General features: G+C 41.0%; 1 protein-coding gene across 2 annotated transcripts; it reads left to right on the forward strand.

Annotated features, from left to right (window-relative positions):
* Positions 1 to 1,883: 1,883 nt before the first annotated feature.
* Positions 1,884 to 10,492, forward strand: LOC133633906 (uncharacterized). 2 transcript variants are annotated; one of them, XM_062026706.1, is made up of 4 exons: positions 1,884 to 2,230; positions 2,296 to 2,645; positions 2,722 to 2,874; positions 7,888 to 10,492. In XM_062026706.1, the coding sequence occupies exons 2-4, from the start codon at positions 2,337 to 2,339 to the stop codon at positions 10,318 to 10,320; spliced, it is 2,895 nt and encodes a 964-aa protein (XP_061882690.1). In that variant the 5' UTR covers positions 1,884 to 2,230; positions 2,296 to 2,336; the 3' UTR covers positions 10,321 to 10,492. The 2 variants fall into 2 exon arrangements, with proteins under 2 accessions (XP_061882690.1, XP_061882691.1); XM_062026707.1 differs by having other exon boundaries at positions 2,737 to 2,874.
* Positions 10,493 to 14,740: the final 4,248 nt, after the last annotated feature.

The following is a 14,740-nucleotide window of genomic DNA, read 5'->3' on the forward strand; positions in this document are numbered from 1 at the left end:
ATTATTATTTTTTATTTAAACGGGGATAGCAGATCCATTCTATGTGTAATACTTGATCATTTCGCGATATTGCCATATTTTTGCTGAAAGGATTTAGTAGAGAACATCGACGATAAAGTTATTGCAACTTTTGGTCGCTGGTAAAAAAAAAGCCTTGCCTGTACCGGAAGTAGCGTGGCGTCAACAGTTGAAAGGCTCCTCACATTTCCCCATTGTTTACAATGCAGCTAGAGCGATTCGGACCGAGAAAGCGACGATTACCCCATTAATTTGAGCGAGGATGAAAGATTCGTGGATGAGGTACGTTACAGTGAAGGACTAGAATGCAGTGCAAGACATATCTTTTTTCGCTCTGACCGTAATTTAGGTACAAACTGGCTCATTGGATTCCACACACTCTCCTTTTTCTATTGTGGATCATGGATTTGTATTTTAAGCCACCTCGGATACTATATCTTCTTGAAGATGAGTCGAGAACGCGAAATGGACATTCACAGTGACTTTTATCTCCACGACAATACATCGGCGAAACACTTTAGCTACGGAGCTAACGTGATAGCATCGTGCTTAACTGCATATAGAAACAAAAGAAATAAACCCCTGACTGGAAGGATATATAGAAAATCAACAATACTATTAAACCATGGACCTGTAACTACACGGTTAATGCTTTCCAGCCTGGCGAAGCTTAACAATGCTGTTGCTAACGACGCCATTGAAGCTAACTTAGCAACCGGACCTCACAGAGCTATGCTAAAAACATTAGCTATCCACCTACGCCAGCCAGCCCTCATCTGCTCATCAACACCCGTGCTCACCTGCGTTCCAGCGATCGACGGTGTGACGAAGGACTTCACCCGATCACAGATGCGGTCGGTGGCCCGGAGACGGAGGAAGTTAAGGTGAGTTCGGCGGCTAGCGCGTTTGCTATCCATCTCTCAGTCCTCCTGGGTGGGTTGCTGTAGTCCGTCGCTAATACACCGATCCCACCTACAACTTTCTTCTTTGCCGTCTTCATTGTTCATTAAACAAATTGCAAAAGATTCACCAACACAGATGTCCAGAATACTGTGGAATTTTGAGATGAAAACAGAGTTTTTTTTTATAGGATTCAATGTGTCCGCATACTTCCCGTTTCAACGATTGACGTCACGCGCATACGTCATCATACATAGACATTTTCAACCGGAAGTTTAGCGGGAAATTTAAAATTGCACTTTATAAGTTAACCCGGCCGTATTGGCATGTGTTGCAATATTAAGATTTCATCATTGATATATAAACTATCAGACTGCGTGGTCGGTAGTAGTGGGTTTCAGTAGGCCTTGGAACTCCCAGGCTTTACTTGAACAAGTCAGCTGCGTGTGAATTATTTTTATTTATTGGAAAAATATTTTTTTTCTAAACCTTTATTTGTACATTGCAACATTTACGAACAGTTGAGAAATAATAATGAAAATAAGTACAAAAACAGCGCCAGGGGGTTGTAAACTCAATAAAGTAACTAAAATAGAATGCTAAATATATAGGCTCAAACAATTTCAGTAAATAATTTAAATTTGTTACACAGCATCATCGTTTTCACAGCTTTTTGGTTGTTAGAGGTAGAGAGTGTTTTAACAGAGTTCTAATTCTTTTTTTAAAGGCACAAAAAACAGGTCGGGAATTGAGAAATGTACATTTATGAATATAAAACTTAGCCAATAGTATAATGAGGCTGCAAAGGTAAAATTCCTTTTCAAATTTGTTTTCATACATTGTAAATCCAAATATTACATCTTTAAAACAAAGCACAAATTTGTCATGAGAATTGTCCTGGATGAAGCTGCTTGTGAATTCTTCCACCCAGTAGGGGGCGCTGTGACGTAGTCAACGCTCCAACTGGACCATCGAAGCAGTCTCGTGTTGTCCGTGCCTATAAAGCTAGGTTTAATCGACCGTGAACGTTCTTTCCCCAAATAATGCTCACATTCACGTGACACGTTTTAAAGCGAAAATTCAACAGGGACTAAAATGTGTAAACATATTTATCTGCTGGAATACGAAACGGACATTTAATCCCCGTTAACGGTCAGATAGGTGTTAGCTCCCAAGCTAAACATCGAGTGTAATTTGCTTTGTCTTACAACTGCTGTATGCTATTTGCTGTACTATTTGTACTCATTTCAGGTGACTAAAAATGTTGCTTTGAACGTAGCACGGTAGGGGAGCAGGCTACTCCACGAAGAGGGTAAGTAAAAGGAGCATTTTGCATGTGAACTTAATTTACGATCCATCTCTGTTTCCACTTCCTAGAACGCACCAGCCATACTGTTGAGAGAGAGTTGAATAAAAGAATGGATCAAGTTTACCAGACACACATTGATTACATTGCAGCGAACGCTCCCCGTAGTTTTGATAGCAATGATGCAGAAACTTTGCACTCTGGTGGGGAACGTTCGAAATCTGATCCAGAGCTGACGAGAAAAAGGATTATGCTTCGACACATGGAGGAACACCTTTTTGAAAGGAAAGCTGCTATTGCTCCGAAGAAGATTAAACTGAGTGAGAAGGAACAACCAGGACCAGATTGTGTAGCCACAACTCTCAGGGACAGAGTAACTACATTTTTGCAGCAGCAACAATGTCCCAGCTTTGTGTTAAAGGTAAGACTTAGACAATGGCCTATCAGCTGTCTTAAGTTTCTCATAATTATTAATATTTGTATTTATGTTCACCCAGTGCAATATGTTTAAGCCACCTGTTGCAAGGGAGGCTCCATTCCGCAGATCAGATCAAGAATTGCTGGAAGACCATCACCCTCTGAAGCGACGAGTGAAAGCTCTGCTGAATCATATACACGGTCGTCCCAGTGTGTTTGTATCAAACCACCCGGTTAGTACATTTGTCAATATCTATCAATACAATTGTAATGTTCAAATAAAATGCATACTATGCTTAAATTTGCAAAACATGTCATGGTTGAGCTCCCTTTACACCAAGCGGTACAGTATGGGATTGTATTTGAATGTAATTTTGTTACTTTGCACCAGAGGCTATAAAAATTACAACAATAATTTATGGATTGTTAATCTGCATCAAAGGCTATCAAAATTACAACAATAATTGATTGTTTGTTAATGGTGTTGGAAAATGGAGTCGACCACAAGGGATTCTTAGGTTACAAACAAGTTCCGTTCCTACGGCGCATTATGAGTAAATTTTTAGAGTAAATCAGAGCTCATACCTAAATTAACTCTTAATACTCTACATGTTAATACACCAGGGTATCCACCGGGTCTTAAATAGTCTAATATCCAATAATTATCATTTAAACTATAAGCTATCCGATGGTGTTGTAGTTGTATTCTTTCTTGGTTCGAAAAGTGTTACTTTCTGCAAGTTTCCAACAGCCACTTAGGTTTTAAACTGCACAAAAAGCATCTTACTGGCCATAAAACTCTTCACTTTCACTACCTTTCCCTGTTTTACTTTTCTAGGTTTCAAACAGTCTTTGGTATTTCCTGAAAGCATAATTAATAGTCACGATTATTATTTATTTTGGATAAAGCTAAATGTTTCGTCATTATGTAATGTGTTTTAAAATAGATTGCTCAAAAGTCTTACAAAAAGTTATCCACTTATGTTTTTTCATAATTAGTATTTACATTTGAGCTTTTTCTCATTACATGCTTTTGTTCTATTTATTCATTTTTGATTATGAATGTTCCAATCGGGGATTTTGCTGGCAATACTGATTATCCATTAGGGAGATTGCCCAATAACGAGACCGATCATGTGTACTAACTGTAAATGTTTCAATGCATGTATGATGATTGCTATTTACAGTTTTACAATACTAGCACAATATTTTAACAAGTTCCTTATTCTCTTATATTACATACAATTGTTTTATCAAAACAAAGTCAATAGTACTAAATAACTATACAAACGCAAAAACTACTTTCTACTATTTATTTAAATCATGTTTTACCCTTAGTCTTCCTCTGTCCAAGGAAATACCATATTTTTTTAAACATTAACAAAAAAAAAGAAAATATTTTGAGAAAATAAAAATCGCTATCTAATCACTCTCATTGATTGTATACTGAAATTACCGTTGGTTTAGGCACCACCAGTTTATGGCTCAATCCTCCCTCTTAAAAGTGGCATGTGTAATAATGTGGCCAAAAATGGTACTGCAATCAGGGTCAAAATTCTGTAGTCCCCTCCCACTCTCCGTGACTGAGGTTGCTGAATCCGAATTCCACACCAAGGAACTTCAAATGGCAATCGACGAGTCCTACCCTGTAGGTTTCTCTTGTTTATGCTTCTTGCAAGATTGTTTACTAAGTAATTATGCCAAATTTCACTGATGTCGATTTGTTAAATGTATTTGTAAAGTTACGCAGCAATTTTTTTTTTTGCCGGGAGTCTGGACAGATTGTTGGCATTACCCTGCTAAAGTTTGACCACACGGACCACCATCGAAATAATTACACTACCGTTCAAAAGTTTGGGGTCACCCAAACAATTTTGTGGAATAGCCTTCATTTCTAAGAACAAGAATAGACTGTCGAGTTTCAGATGAAAGTTATCTTTTTCTGGCCATTTTGAGCGTTTAATTGACCCCACAAATGTGATGCTCCAGAAACTCAATCTGCTCAAAGGAAGGTCAGTTTTGTAGATTCTGTAACGAGCTAAACTGTTTTCGGATGTGTGAACATGATTGCACAAGGGTTTTCTAATCATCAATTATCCTTCTGAGCCAATGAGCAAACACATTGTACCATTAGAACACTGGTTGTGATTTAGGGCTATATAAATAAACATTGATTGATTGATTGATTGAGTGATAGTTACTGGAAATGGGCCTCTATACACCTATGTAGATATTGCACCAAAAACCAGACATTTGCAGCTAAAATAGTCATTTACCACATTAGCAATGTATAGAGTGTATTTCTTTAAAGTTAAGACTAGTTTAAAGTTATCTTCATTGAAAAGTACAGTGCTTTTCCTTCAAAAATAAGGACATTTCAATGTGACCCCAAACTTTTGAACGGTAGTGTATATATAATAATATATTATATATTGCATAGGCCGACACTAAAATTACCGCCGCATTTCGTTCAGCATAACTCCCATGTTGCATCCAACCTGACGCACTGCATTCACTTCCATCTTCACACATCACCATCTTTCAGTGCAGAGTGCAATTCTATGAGCCAATCACGTTACGCAAAAACCACATTACGGATAAATCATATAGCCTACTACCATGTCAATACACAAAGTAGAAAATCATTACAAGAAATGCATTTCTGTGTATTGTGCCAAGCAAATACCACCTAATATGTGTTTGATGCACATACAGTACCAGAAACCGCAATTAGCCGTGCTAATGTTGGAACTCATTTCCTCAGCATATCTTCATATTGAGAACGAATTAGGCACTGACACTACGTGTATCCACATAGGTTTTATTTGTGGAAAATATATTTTGCCCTGTCAGTTGGATGACACATCGGCATGCAGGCTAACGGGCATATATTTTCCCCGCCTATATGTCAATGTGTCATTGACCAGGCTAGCATGTTACTACACTGGTGTGATGGTGCTTCGCCCTTAAGCATTCGTTGCACGAACATACTAGCTTTTATTAGACAAGGTCATAGACTGTATTGGACAATATAGTTTGAATACGAAATGTCCATTTCCATTTATTAAAAAGTAATAAGAAAACGTAAATGTCTTACTTACCTATCTAGGAGGAAATTAGCAAGTTTGGCGTCAGATGAAAAAATATTTTCTGCCTTCAATCGTCTCCATCTTTCAAAAGCATCGTGATACAAATCCTTGTTTTGTTCCTGGCTTTGTCATGAATAAGTTGAGAATTGTAACGACGCCTTTTAGATTTACTAAGGTCTGACATGTTTTGTAACTTTAATAGTGGCAGTAGCTCGACGTAGAGGGCGGTGCGCTACTTGCAACCTGGATGTGACACACTCACAGACTTTCTAATTGGTTAAACGGTAGAGGGCGGATCATCGAAATTAAACAATAACATGATTTCGGGGCTGTAAATCTAATTTTGAAATGAGCACATCCCGGCTGAACTACTGTTATCAGTTATAGAGGTATTCGAAAATAACATAATTTATAATTTATTAATGTCTTTTGACATATCAGTGCCATTTAATGATGTCTTGACATTAAATTATTGCATATGGCTCCTTTAAGTGTCGTATACTGACTGACAATGTTGACACGGCAACAGTTGTTACTATATTTCCTCTCGCCAACACTAACCTACTTTTTAATTTCAGTGTACTTTCTACTGTAATATGGTTCCATCAACCCTTCTTAAACTAAACTGAGCACTAGGACTGGGCGGTATGGCCCAAAACTGATATCCTGGAATTTTTAGGCCGAATCGCGAAATATAATATATAACGGTGTTTTAAACAAAACATGCAAAATGTTTAGTTTAAACTTAACACCACATTACTGTTACTATCAGTTTTCTGAAAATTACTTTGAAAAATTGTTTATAGTCACTCGTTACTTAACCAAAAAACTTAATTTATTTACTAATGGAATTACTTTTAATAAATGTAATTAAATACTAGGGAAAGTAATTAATGTGTTATTTAAAAAACCTTTAGGAAATGTCATATGCAGTTGAGAGAAGTTTATGAGAGCGGCGCGCGCACGCGTGTGTGTGCCTTTTGTGTCAAGCGACTTGTGACGTCAGCGAGGGTTTCAGCTGAACTGTATTTGTTAGCTTCAGCAGTTAGCAGTGGCAGTTTTGACGGCTATTTTGTTGAATCTTTTCACTGGCTTGTTACCTCTGGTTAAAAAAAGAGGAGCCGCCAGAGCTACGGTGCGGGAATGTCAGCTGTGCGTGAGGGGGAATATGGCGGGAGGTCGGTGGAGACAATGCGCGGTAGCGACTCCGGACATGTGCCAGACCCTACTTCAGCTATGGTGCTTGTGCGCCGCACCGGCCGCAAACGGCCGTACCAAAGGCACATCAAATGATACCGGTATGGCGGTTGTCTCAAATATATATCTCTTTTTTTAAAATACCGGTATTAACTGTGATACCGGTATACCGTTCAGCCTTACTCTATGCACGTATTTATTCTACTTCATGCTAGTTCAACGGCTAGCTTAGCTATTAGCATGCCTTCTTCTGCTTGCTCTTTTTTGGTGTGTAAAAGGTTTAGCCTCGTCCTAAGACTTGATAAGGATACTTGGGTTATTAAGAAATGTAGTTTATTTGCCATAATGGAGGAGATTATTAACTTCGGAGAGCGGCTTCACACAATTAGCTGCTAGCTTGTCAGTCGGAGAATTTAAAATAAATACAATCCTAGCTCGAGGGGATTTGTGTTTGTGCCCTTGACTTAATCTATAGTGGAATGAAGGAAACGGAGGGAAGCCTCTGTCAGTCATCCACCAGCTTTGTCTCTATAAGATTGCTAGCACACACAGAAACATAAGGTAACATAGTAGAAATGATATGGATCAGGCCCAAAATCCAATCAGTTCTTCCTTATCCCATTTCCTGAAAGTTTCATGAAATTCCATCATTAAGTTTTTGAGTTATGTTGCTGGCTAACTTACTCATTAACAAGCTGACAAACCAACAGTAATGACTGCATTTACATACTCTAAGGTAATACATGTTTTGCTCATAGTTAATAAAGCAAATTTACAGTGATTACAAGCCCATCCCCACCTAAAATGCTAACCGGATCAGGGTCTCCCCATTCCAAACTGTAGCATTGTGACAAGTTAGTGGTGCTTTCAAAACTCTTGTTGTACAATTAAAGACTACTACAACATTGTTTTGATTCAATCATTTAAAGTAACATGTCTGTAATTTTGATCTTCTGCCAGGTTCCTGATCACACGGCCATTAGACCTCTTGCTGCACAATTATTTCCCAGACCACCACCTATTGCAACGCCTCCTCCCAGTTTAAGTGTTACTTCACCAGACCAGGAGGAGAGTTGCACCAACAAAGGCTTTGAGTGCTTCCTAAGCTTGCTCAACAGTGGAGTCAACATTGAACTGCTAAGTAAGATTGTCAACGATGACAGCGAAGATCTCCGTTCAGAAGACGGGTCCGTGAACATTAAGCCCAATGATGTCGACACTGGCGGGGGGGAAGGGGAATCGGCGGGGACTTCGCAAGAAGTTTCCCCGGTTCCCCAATGGCGCCCCATGGATGATTTTCCACTCAAGCAGTCTCGAGATGACACTCTGCGCGCGACCTGGGACCAAGTGATATCAATTGATGGGCAGCTGGTTCGCCCGGGGATAACGCGGGGTTTCCCTCACTTTGCAATAATTAGGGACAGATTATACAGAGTGAGTCGTGACACTCAGACAGGAGAGGAAAACACCCAATTGCTGGTGCCAAAAAGCCGTCGGGTAATGATTTTCCAGGCGGCACATTTCAACCCGATGGCCGGTCACATGGGGTATAATAAAACACTCAACCGGGTAATGGCCCGTTTCTATTGGCCACGCATCCGGGCAGACTTGCGCCGCTGGTGCGCGGCTTGCTCGGACTGTCAACAAGTCAACCTAGCGGCCTCTAGGGCGCCTTTTCGGCCATTGCCACTCATAGAAGTCCCATTTGAGCGAATTGGCATGGACCTCGTCGGACCATTTCACCCGAGCACCCAGGGATATCGCTTTGCGCTAGTCCTGGTGGATTACGCAACGCGCTATCCCGAAGCAGTACCGCTGTGCTCCATCTCTGCAAAGAGTGTCGCGCAGGCGCTGTTTCAAGTCATCTCCCGAGTCGGAATCCCGAAAGAGATTCTGACTGACCAGGGCACGTCCTTTATGTCATGCACGATAAAGGAGCTGTACGGATTATTGGGGATCGAATCCATTCGGACCAGCGTTTACCACCCGCAGACTGATGGGCTGGTAGAGCGGCTGAATAGAACCTTGAAATCCGTGATCTGGAAATTTGTACGTGAGGACACACCAAATTGGCATAAATGGTTGGATCCCCTGTTATTTGCAGTGCGGGAGGTTCCTCAGGCCTCTTCGGGGTTTTCCCCATTTGAACTGTTGTTTGGCAGGAAGCCACGCGGGGTGCTGGACCTAGTTAAAGAAAGCTGGGAGGAAGGTCAAAGCCCCAGTAAAAATGAAATTCAATACGTCATGGACTTGAGAGCGAAACTCCACACATTGGGGCACTTGTCACGTGAGAATTTGCTCCTAGCCCAAGAACGTCAGCAGCGCCTGTATAACAGGGGGACGCAACTCAGACAATTTTTACCGGGAGAGAACGTACTTGTATTACTCCCAACGTCCAGCTCCAAATTACTCGTCCAGTGGCAAGGACCCTTTGTGGTCACACGACGAGTAGGTGACGTGGATTATGAGGTCAGGCGGTCTGACCGAGGCGGGGTAACACAAATATACCACCTCAACCTCCTAAAAGGATGGAGGGAGGTGGAGCCTGTCTCCATGGTAACTGCGATAGCGGAGAGCGAGGAGCTGGGTCCGGAGGTTCCCTCCTCCCCGCGGCCCTTCCCTCTCCGCTGTGATGATCATCTCACGCCGTCACAGAGAGCAGATGTGGCCACTTTGCAGCAGCGTTTTGCTGACGTGTTCTCCCCCCTGCCAGGCCGCACGAACCTCACCCAGCATCACATAGAAACCAGCCCAGGCGTGACGGTGAGATCTCGGCCCTATAGGCTACCCGAACACAAGCGCAAAGTAGTTCGGGAGGAATTAAAGGGCGTTTTAGATTTTCCTATTGGCAGGGAGAACCACGAATATAACAATTATACTCTGATACCAGAGGGAACAGAGCGGTCCACTTATGAACAGTACAGTACTGATGCACCAGAACGGAGGATTGCTGGCAACAACCAAGATCTGCAAACCTTTGATGAAACCCATCACGCACATTCCAGCCAGGAGTGTAATACTGTTTCAGGTTACAGTTTGCCTGAGCATTCTCAATTCAATGCTTCTTTCAACGGTGAAAACCGTTCTTGCTGGACACACGCTCATGCTTCCAGTTCCATGTTCTCTTTGCCTTACTCATTGTATACAGACCACTCCCACCCCTCAATTTCTTCCGCAGACTCTGAATTACGCCACTGTATCTACCACTCCCATGAACATGTCTATAAGAATCCAGACCTCTCCTTGAGCGAATGTCAGTTTAGCTCAAACACTGGCCCGGGTTGCTGGCAAACAGTCGAAATGTCACGCCGTAGTGGTAAATTAAAAGCTAAAAAAAAGAAAAAGCTATTACTGTCAATGAGATGTAGTGAAAGGATACTAAAACAAAACTAACAAGTGACCTTCCGAAGATGATGGAGCCTCCGCATGGCATGAAACACTAAGAGGTTGATTAAAAAAATAGTGCTGACATTGCACTTCATAATAGCACTATTAACCAGTCATTTTAAACATTTATCTAATTCCTTTACTGAATAAAGACATTTGAAAAAACAAGTGCATTTGTAGTTATTTGCACAAGCATACTTGCCAACCTTGAGACCTCCGATACCGGGAGGTTGGGGTGGGGGGCGTGGTTAAGAGGGGAGTATATTTACAGCTAGAATTCACCAACTCAAGTATTTCATATATATATATATATATAATGTATAAAATACTTGACTTTCAGTGAATTCTAGCTATATATATTTATTTTATTATATATATAAATAAAATAAATACTTGAATTTTAGTGTACTTTTATTTACACATATACACACACAACACTCATCTACTCATTGTTGTACTTGAAAGTACAATGCTTTGCAGCCAGAAGCACAGCCTTAGAAGGAGCATAGGTGTGGGCAGCATCCGTGAAATTTATTTTGCAGGAAAGGAGTGAGTTAAGGGTTGAATTGTCCATCTTCTTTCTATTCTCTGTCACTATTTTTCTAACCATGCTGAACACCCTCTCTGATTATGCATTGCTGTGCGGCACGCACAAAAGTGCTTTCATCAAATGCACGAGAGTGTGGAATCTTCCATCTCTCCCTAGCATGGCCCAAAACCGGTCAAATCCTTGCTTCCTGAGGAAGTTCTTTACTGCCAAGCACTTGGTACTCCACTACTTCTTCCCAGAGGCTATCCAGGTTCAATCGCAGCTGCGGCAGACTTTTTCCTAGCTCTATAACTACGAATGAAAGTGAGCAAATTAAGCACAAGTGAGATGGGGATATAATTGCTTTCTCTAGTCTTATCCTCTATAACAGGGGTCGGGAACCTTTTTGGCTGAGAGCCATGAAAGCCAAATATTTTAAAATGTATTTCCGTGAGAGCCATATAATATTCTTTAACTCTGAATACAACTGTGTGCATTTTTAAGTAAGACCAACATTTTTAGAGTATAATAAGTCTCTTTTTCTTTTTAATAACATTGTTATTCTGAAGGTAACCAATAATAAATCAAATACTTCTTACCATTAATGCTGCATGGTTTTGCTGATGGCTTTGTAGTCTGGTTGATACGTGGTTATTTTTAACACTGTGATGACCAGCGGAATTATTCATTACTTATCGTGTTAAGCAATGTCAGCTAGGATTTATCTGAGAGCCAGATGCAGTCATCAAAAGAGCCACACCTAGCTCTAGAGCCATAGGTTCCCTACCCCTGCTCTATAACTTCTGAAGTTGATTATTAAACAACTACCGCCATCAATTAAAAAAGGGGATGCCGTGACTGGGTCCAACACGGTCAGGTTTTGGAGGATGATGTTGTCGAGGGGGAATGCAGTCATCATCTTTGTGGTCACAGGTACAAAAAAGTCTCTCACTGCCCTGTGACACATGATCAGATCAAAAATTACAGCCATTGTATGATGGGATAACAGTTAGTTAGCTTTGGATAACACAATAATCATGTTTACTTCATCATCATTGGGACAGAGGAGGAAAGTTCATCCATGTTGTCCTACAAGAGGCTTTGTGCAGCTTCTCCAAGAAAGAGTTCGTTGTCTGGCAACTGTAGGCTGGCATCCTTGAACTTGATGTCCTTCAGTGGGACATCAGCAATAAGGTTGGCAGGGAGAAATCTTCCCATTATTTTTCTCACCAGGCTGGTCATTTCCCGGTGCAGCCGATGAACCATCACTCCTTCAGCCTAAAAACACATTGATTATAAGTTATTAAAAAAATTATGATAACACCATTATTTATTATCATAATTATTTAAGTTAATCTTTTGATAGGCTGGCTGACCTGAAATATAACATTGAACTCTGCCAGTGGTTTCAGAGCCTGGGAGAGGAAGAAGAACTTTGTCTTGTTGCTGGTTAAATGCTCAGCCAGCATCTTCACCTTGCCAGGCTTCTCCACATCCTCTTGACTGGCAAAATATGCCTGCAGTGCATTCCACTGGTTGAGCACCCGGTTAATGCAAGTCAGCAGGGTGAGCCACCTGGTTGCACAGTATCGGAGTATCTTCAGAGTTTCTGAGTCTGTGAACTCCACAAACTCTCTGAAGATTTCGTAACGTTTGGCACTGAAGTTGAGAAAGATTTAAAAATAATAATAGGAAAGATATTGTTAAATAATGAAAAGCAAGGGAACCAAGATGACATCCAATAACTGTCAAATTGTGGCACAGAGGCTCTCTTTTAACTTATGTGCAAGTGTAACATGCGGCATATCATGCAGAAACCTCGTCATCACCTCCTGAGTTTTCGGATCGCAAACCCTGGCCAATATCACAAACTCCTTCAAAAAAATGAATAAATATATATATATATATATATATATATATATATATATATATATATATATATATATATATATATATATATATTAGACAGCAATTTTCACAGCAGCCACAAAAGTACTTTACAAGAAAAGTGTAAATACAAAATACATACTTTATCCGTGTTTCTGCTTGTGCTTTCATCACACATCAGACCAAAGGGTTGGTTTTGGCAAAGTTCCATCACTTTCTTGTCCGATTCCGGGGCAATGGCACCTATCAAATACACAGTAATGAAAACAGTTGTTCTACTAACTGTAACACTTACCTTTCACTATTTGAGTAGCCTTTGTTCTGTCATTTGCGTACTGGCAAGCGATCTCTGAATCCGGGAACATATCCTTCACAGATTTGTTGTAGACATCCGCAAATGAGAATGGGATGTTGCTTCCAGCTATCAGCATAGCCATCTTTGTCTCGGCATATGTTACACCATCGGGTCTCCATTTTGCGAGGTGGCCCATAATACTGGGCTGTGAACGGTGCTGCGCTGCCGCCGCCATGTGCTTCGCTCTCCGTTCATGTATGAGTATATCATTTCAGTCACCGTGTTCAATGGAGAAGTCTGTTCTACAAAAGGCAACATACCCCTTCCCCTTCGAACTGTCCTGGATGAACTGAAATTCTTGTTTCCATTCGTTTTGGAACTTGCAAGCGTATTTCTTCATCTTGCTCGTCGACGGCGTCGCCATGTCTGTAACTTCCTTGTTCTTCTGCTTCGTCTCCTTGTGTGCGCAGTTGTGCACTCTACTCTCTAAAAGCCGTAGATGTTATGATGTCATTGGGCAGGCAAGCTGTTTATATTGTGGGAAAGCGGACGTGAGAACAGGCTGTCCCCACTCAGGTCCGCATTGAGCTGGAGGGGGCGTGGCCTCCAGCTCCGGCTGAATTCCGGGAGTTTGTCGGGAGAAAATTTCTGCCGGGAGGTTATCGGGAGAGTCGCTGAATACAGAGAGTCTCCCGGTAAAACCGGGAGGGTTGGCAAGTATGTGCACAAGTGTTAACATTGTATTTCCATGGCATATTGCATTGTAACTAGTTCCACAGCAGTTTCTATCCTGTTCTTAGCTTATCTCATTGATCTCATCTCATACTGTATGTGTGTTTATGTGTGCGTACACATGAAAAACATAAATACATGAACATAACAATGAACAGAGCTGCAGGGGTGCCGAAAAGGGGGGGTAAAGGAGACGGATTCTAGGGGCCCATGATGGAGGGGGCCCCAGAGAGGCCCCTAATGATGATGAAATTATAATACAGGGGGCCCTGTAAAGATTCTTTTCATGGGGCCCAAAATCCCTAGCGGCGCCCCTGCAGAGCTGTACTTTTTAGATGTCAGGGCCCTATGCAATATGTACACATATTCTTAATATAGTATACATTTTAACTGACCTTTATTTGACTGTCTTTTTGTAGGTGGCTAAAATACACGGTGCTGCTGACCGGTCAGAGACATTTAACTATTCAGAGGAAGACATAGAGAGTATTCTGTTGCCCCACACTGAATTTGAAAACTGGGTCCAAACTGAAAATCAAAGCACAGATACTAAAGGCCTTTTTTCTGAACTTGAAGATTTAAAGAAACAGGAGACACGATTACTGTGGCATGCTGTTACACTGTCTGAGTACAGACGACAGCAACGTATCCCCAGAGGGCTTCGAATCAACAAAATTCCAGCCTTTGGCACAGATGACCCTGACTTTATGAAGAAGTGGGAACAAATCCTAAACAAATGTTCATTAGATCTAGAAGTATTGATCATTGAAAAGTCAAAAGCTGAGCAGTCAAAAAAACTTGAAACCATAAAAGCTCTTGAGACAAAAATTCACAACCTCCAGGGATTAGAGGAGGTCACCCAAATGGAAGAGAAAATGTTGAAGTCATTGGACTCATTCAAGATACAACTCAAACAATACAAAATGAAGAAATACCAACGTGATTTGAATGACTACAAAGAGGGAACAGTTTACCAATGGCAA

The sequence above is a fragment of the Entelurus aequoreus genome, linkage group LG18 (genome assembly GCF_033978785.1).
Source record: "Entelurus aequoreus isolate RoL-2023_Sb linkage group LG18, RoL_Eaeq_v1.1, whole genome shotgun sequence".
NCBI classification, from domain to species: Eukaryota; Metazoa; Chordata; class Actinopteri; order Syngnathiformes; family Syngnathidae; genus Entelurus; species Entelurus aequoreus.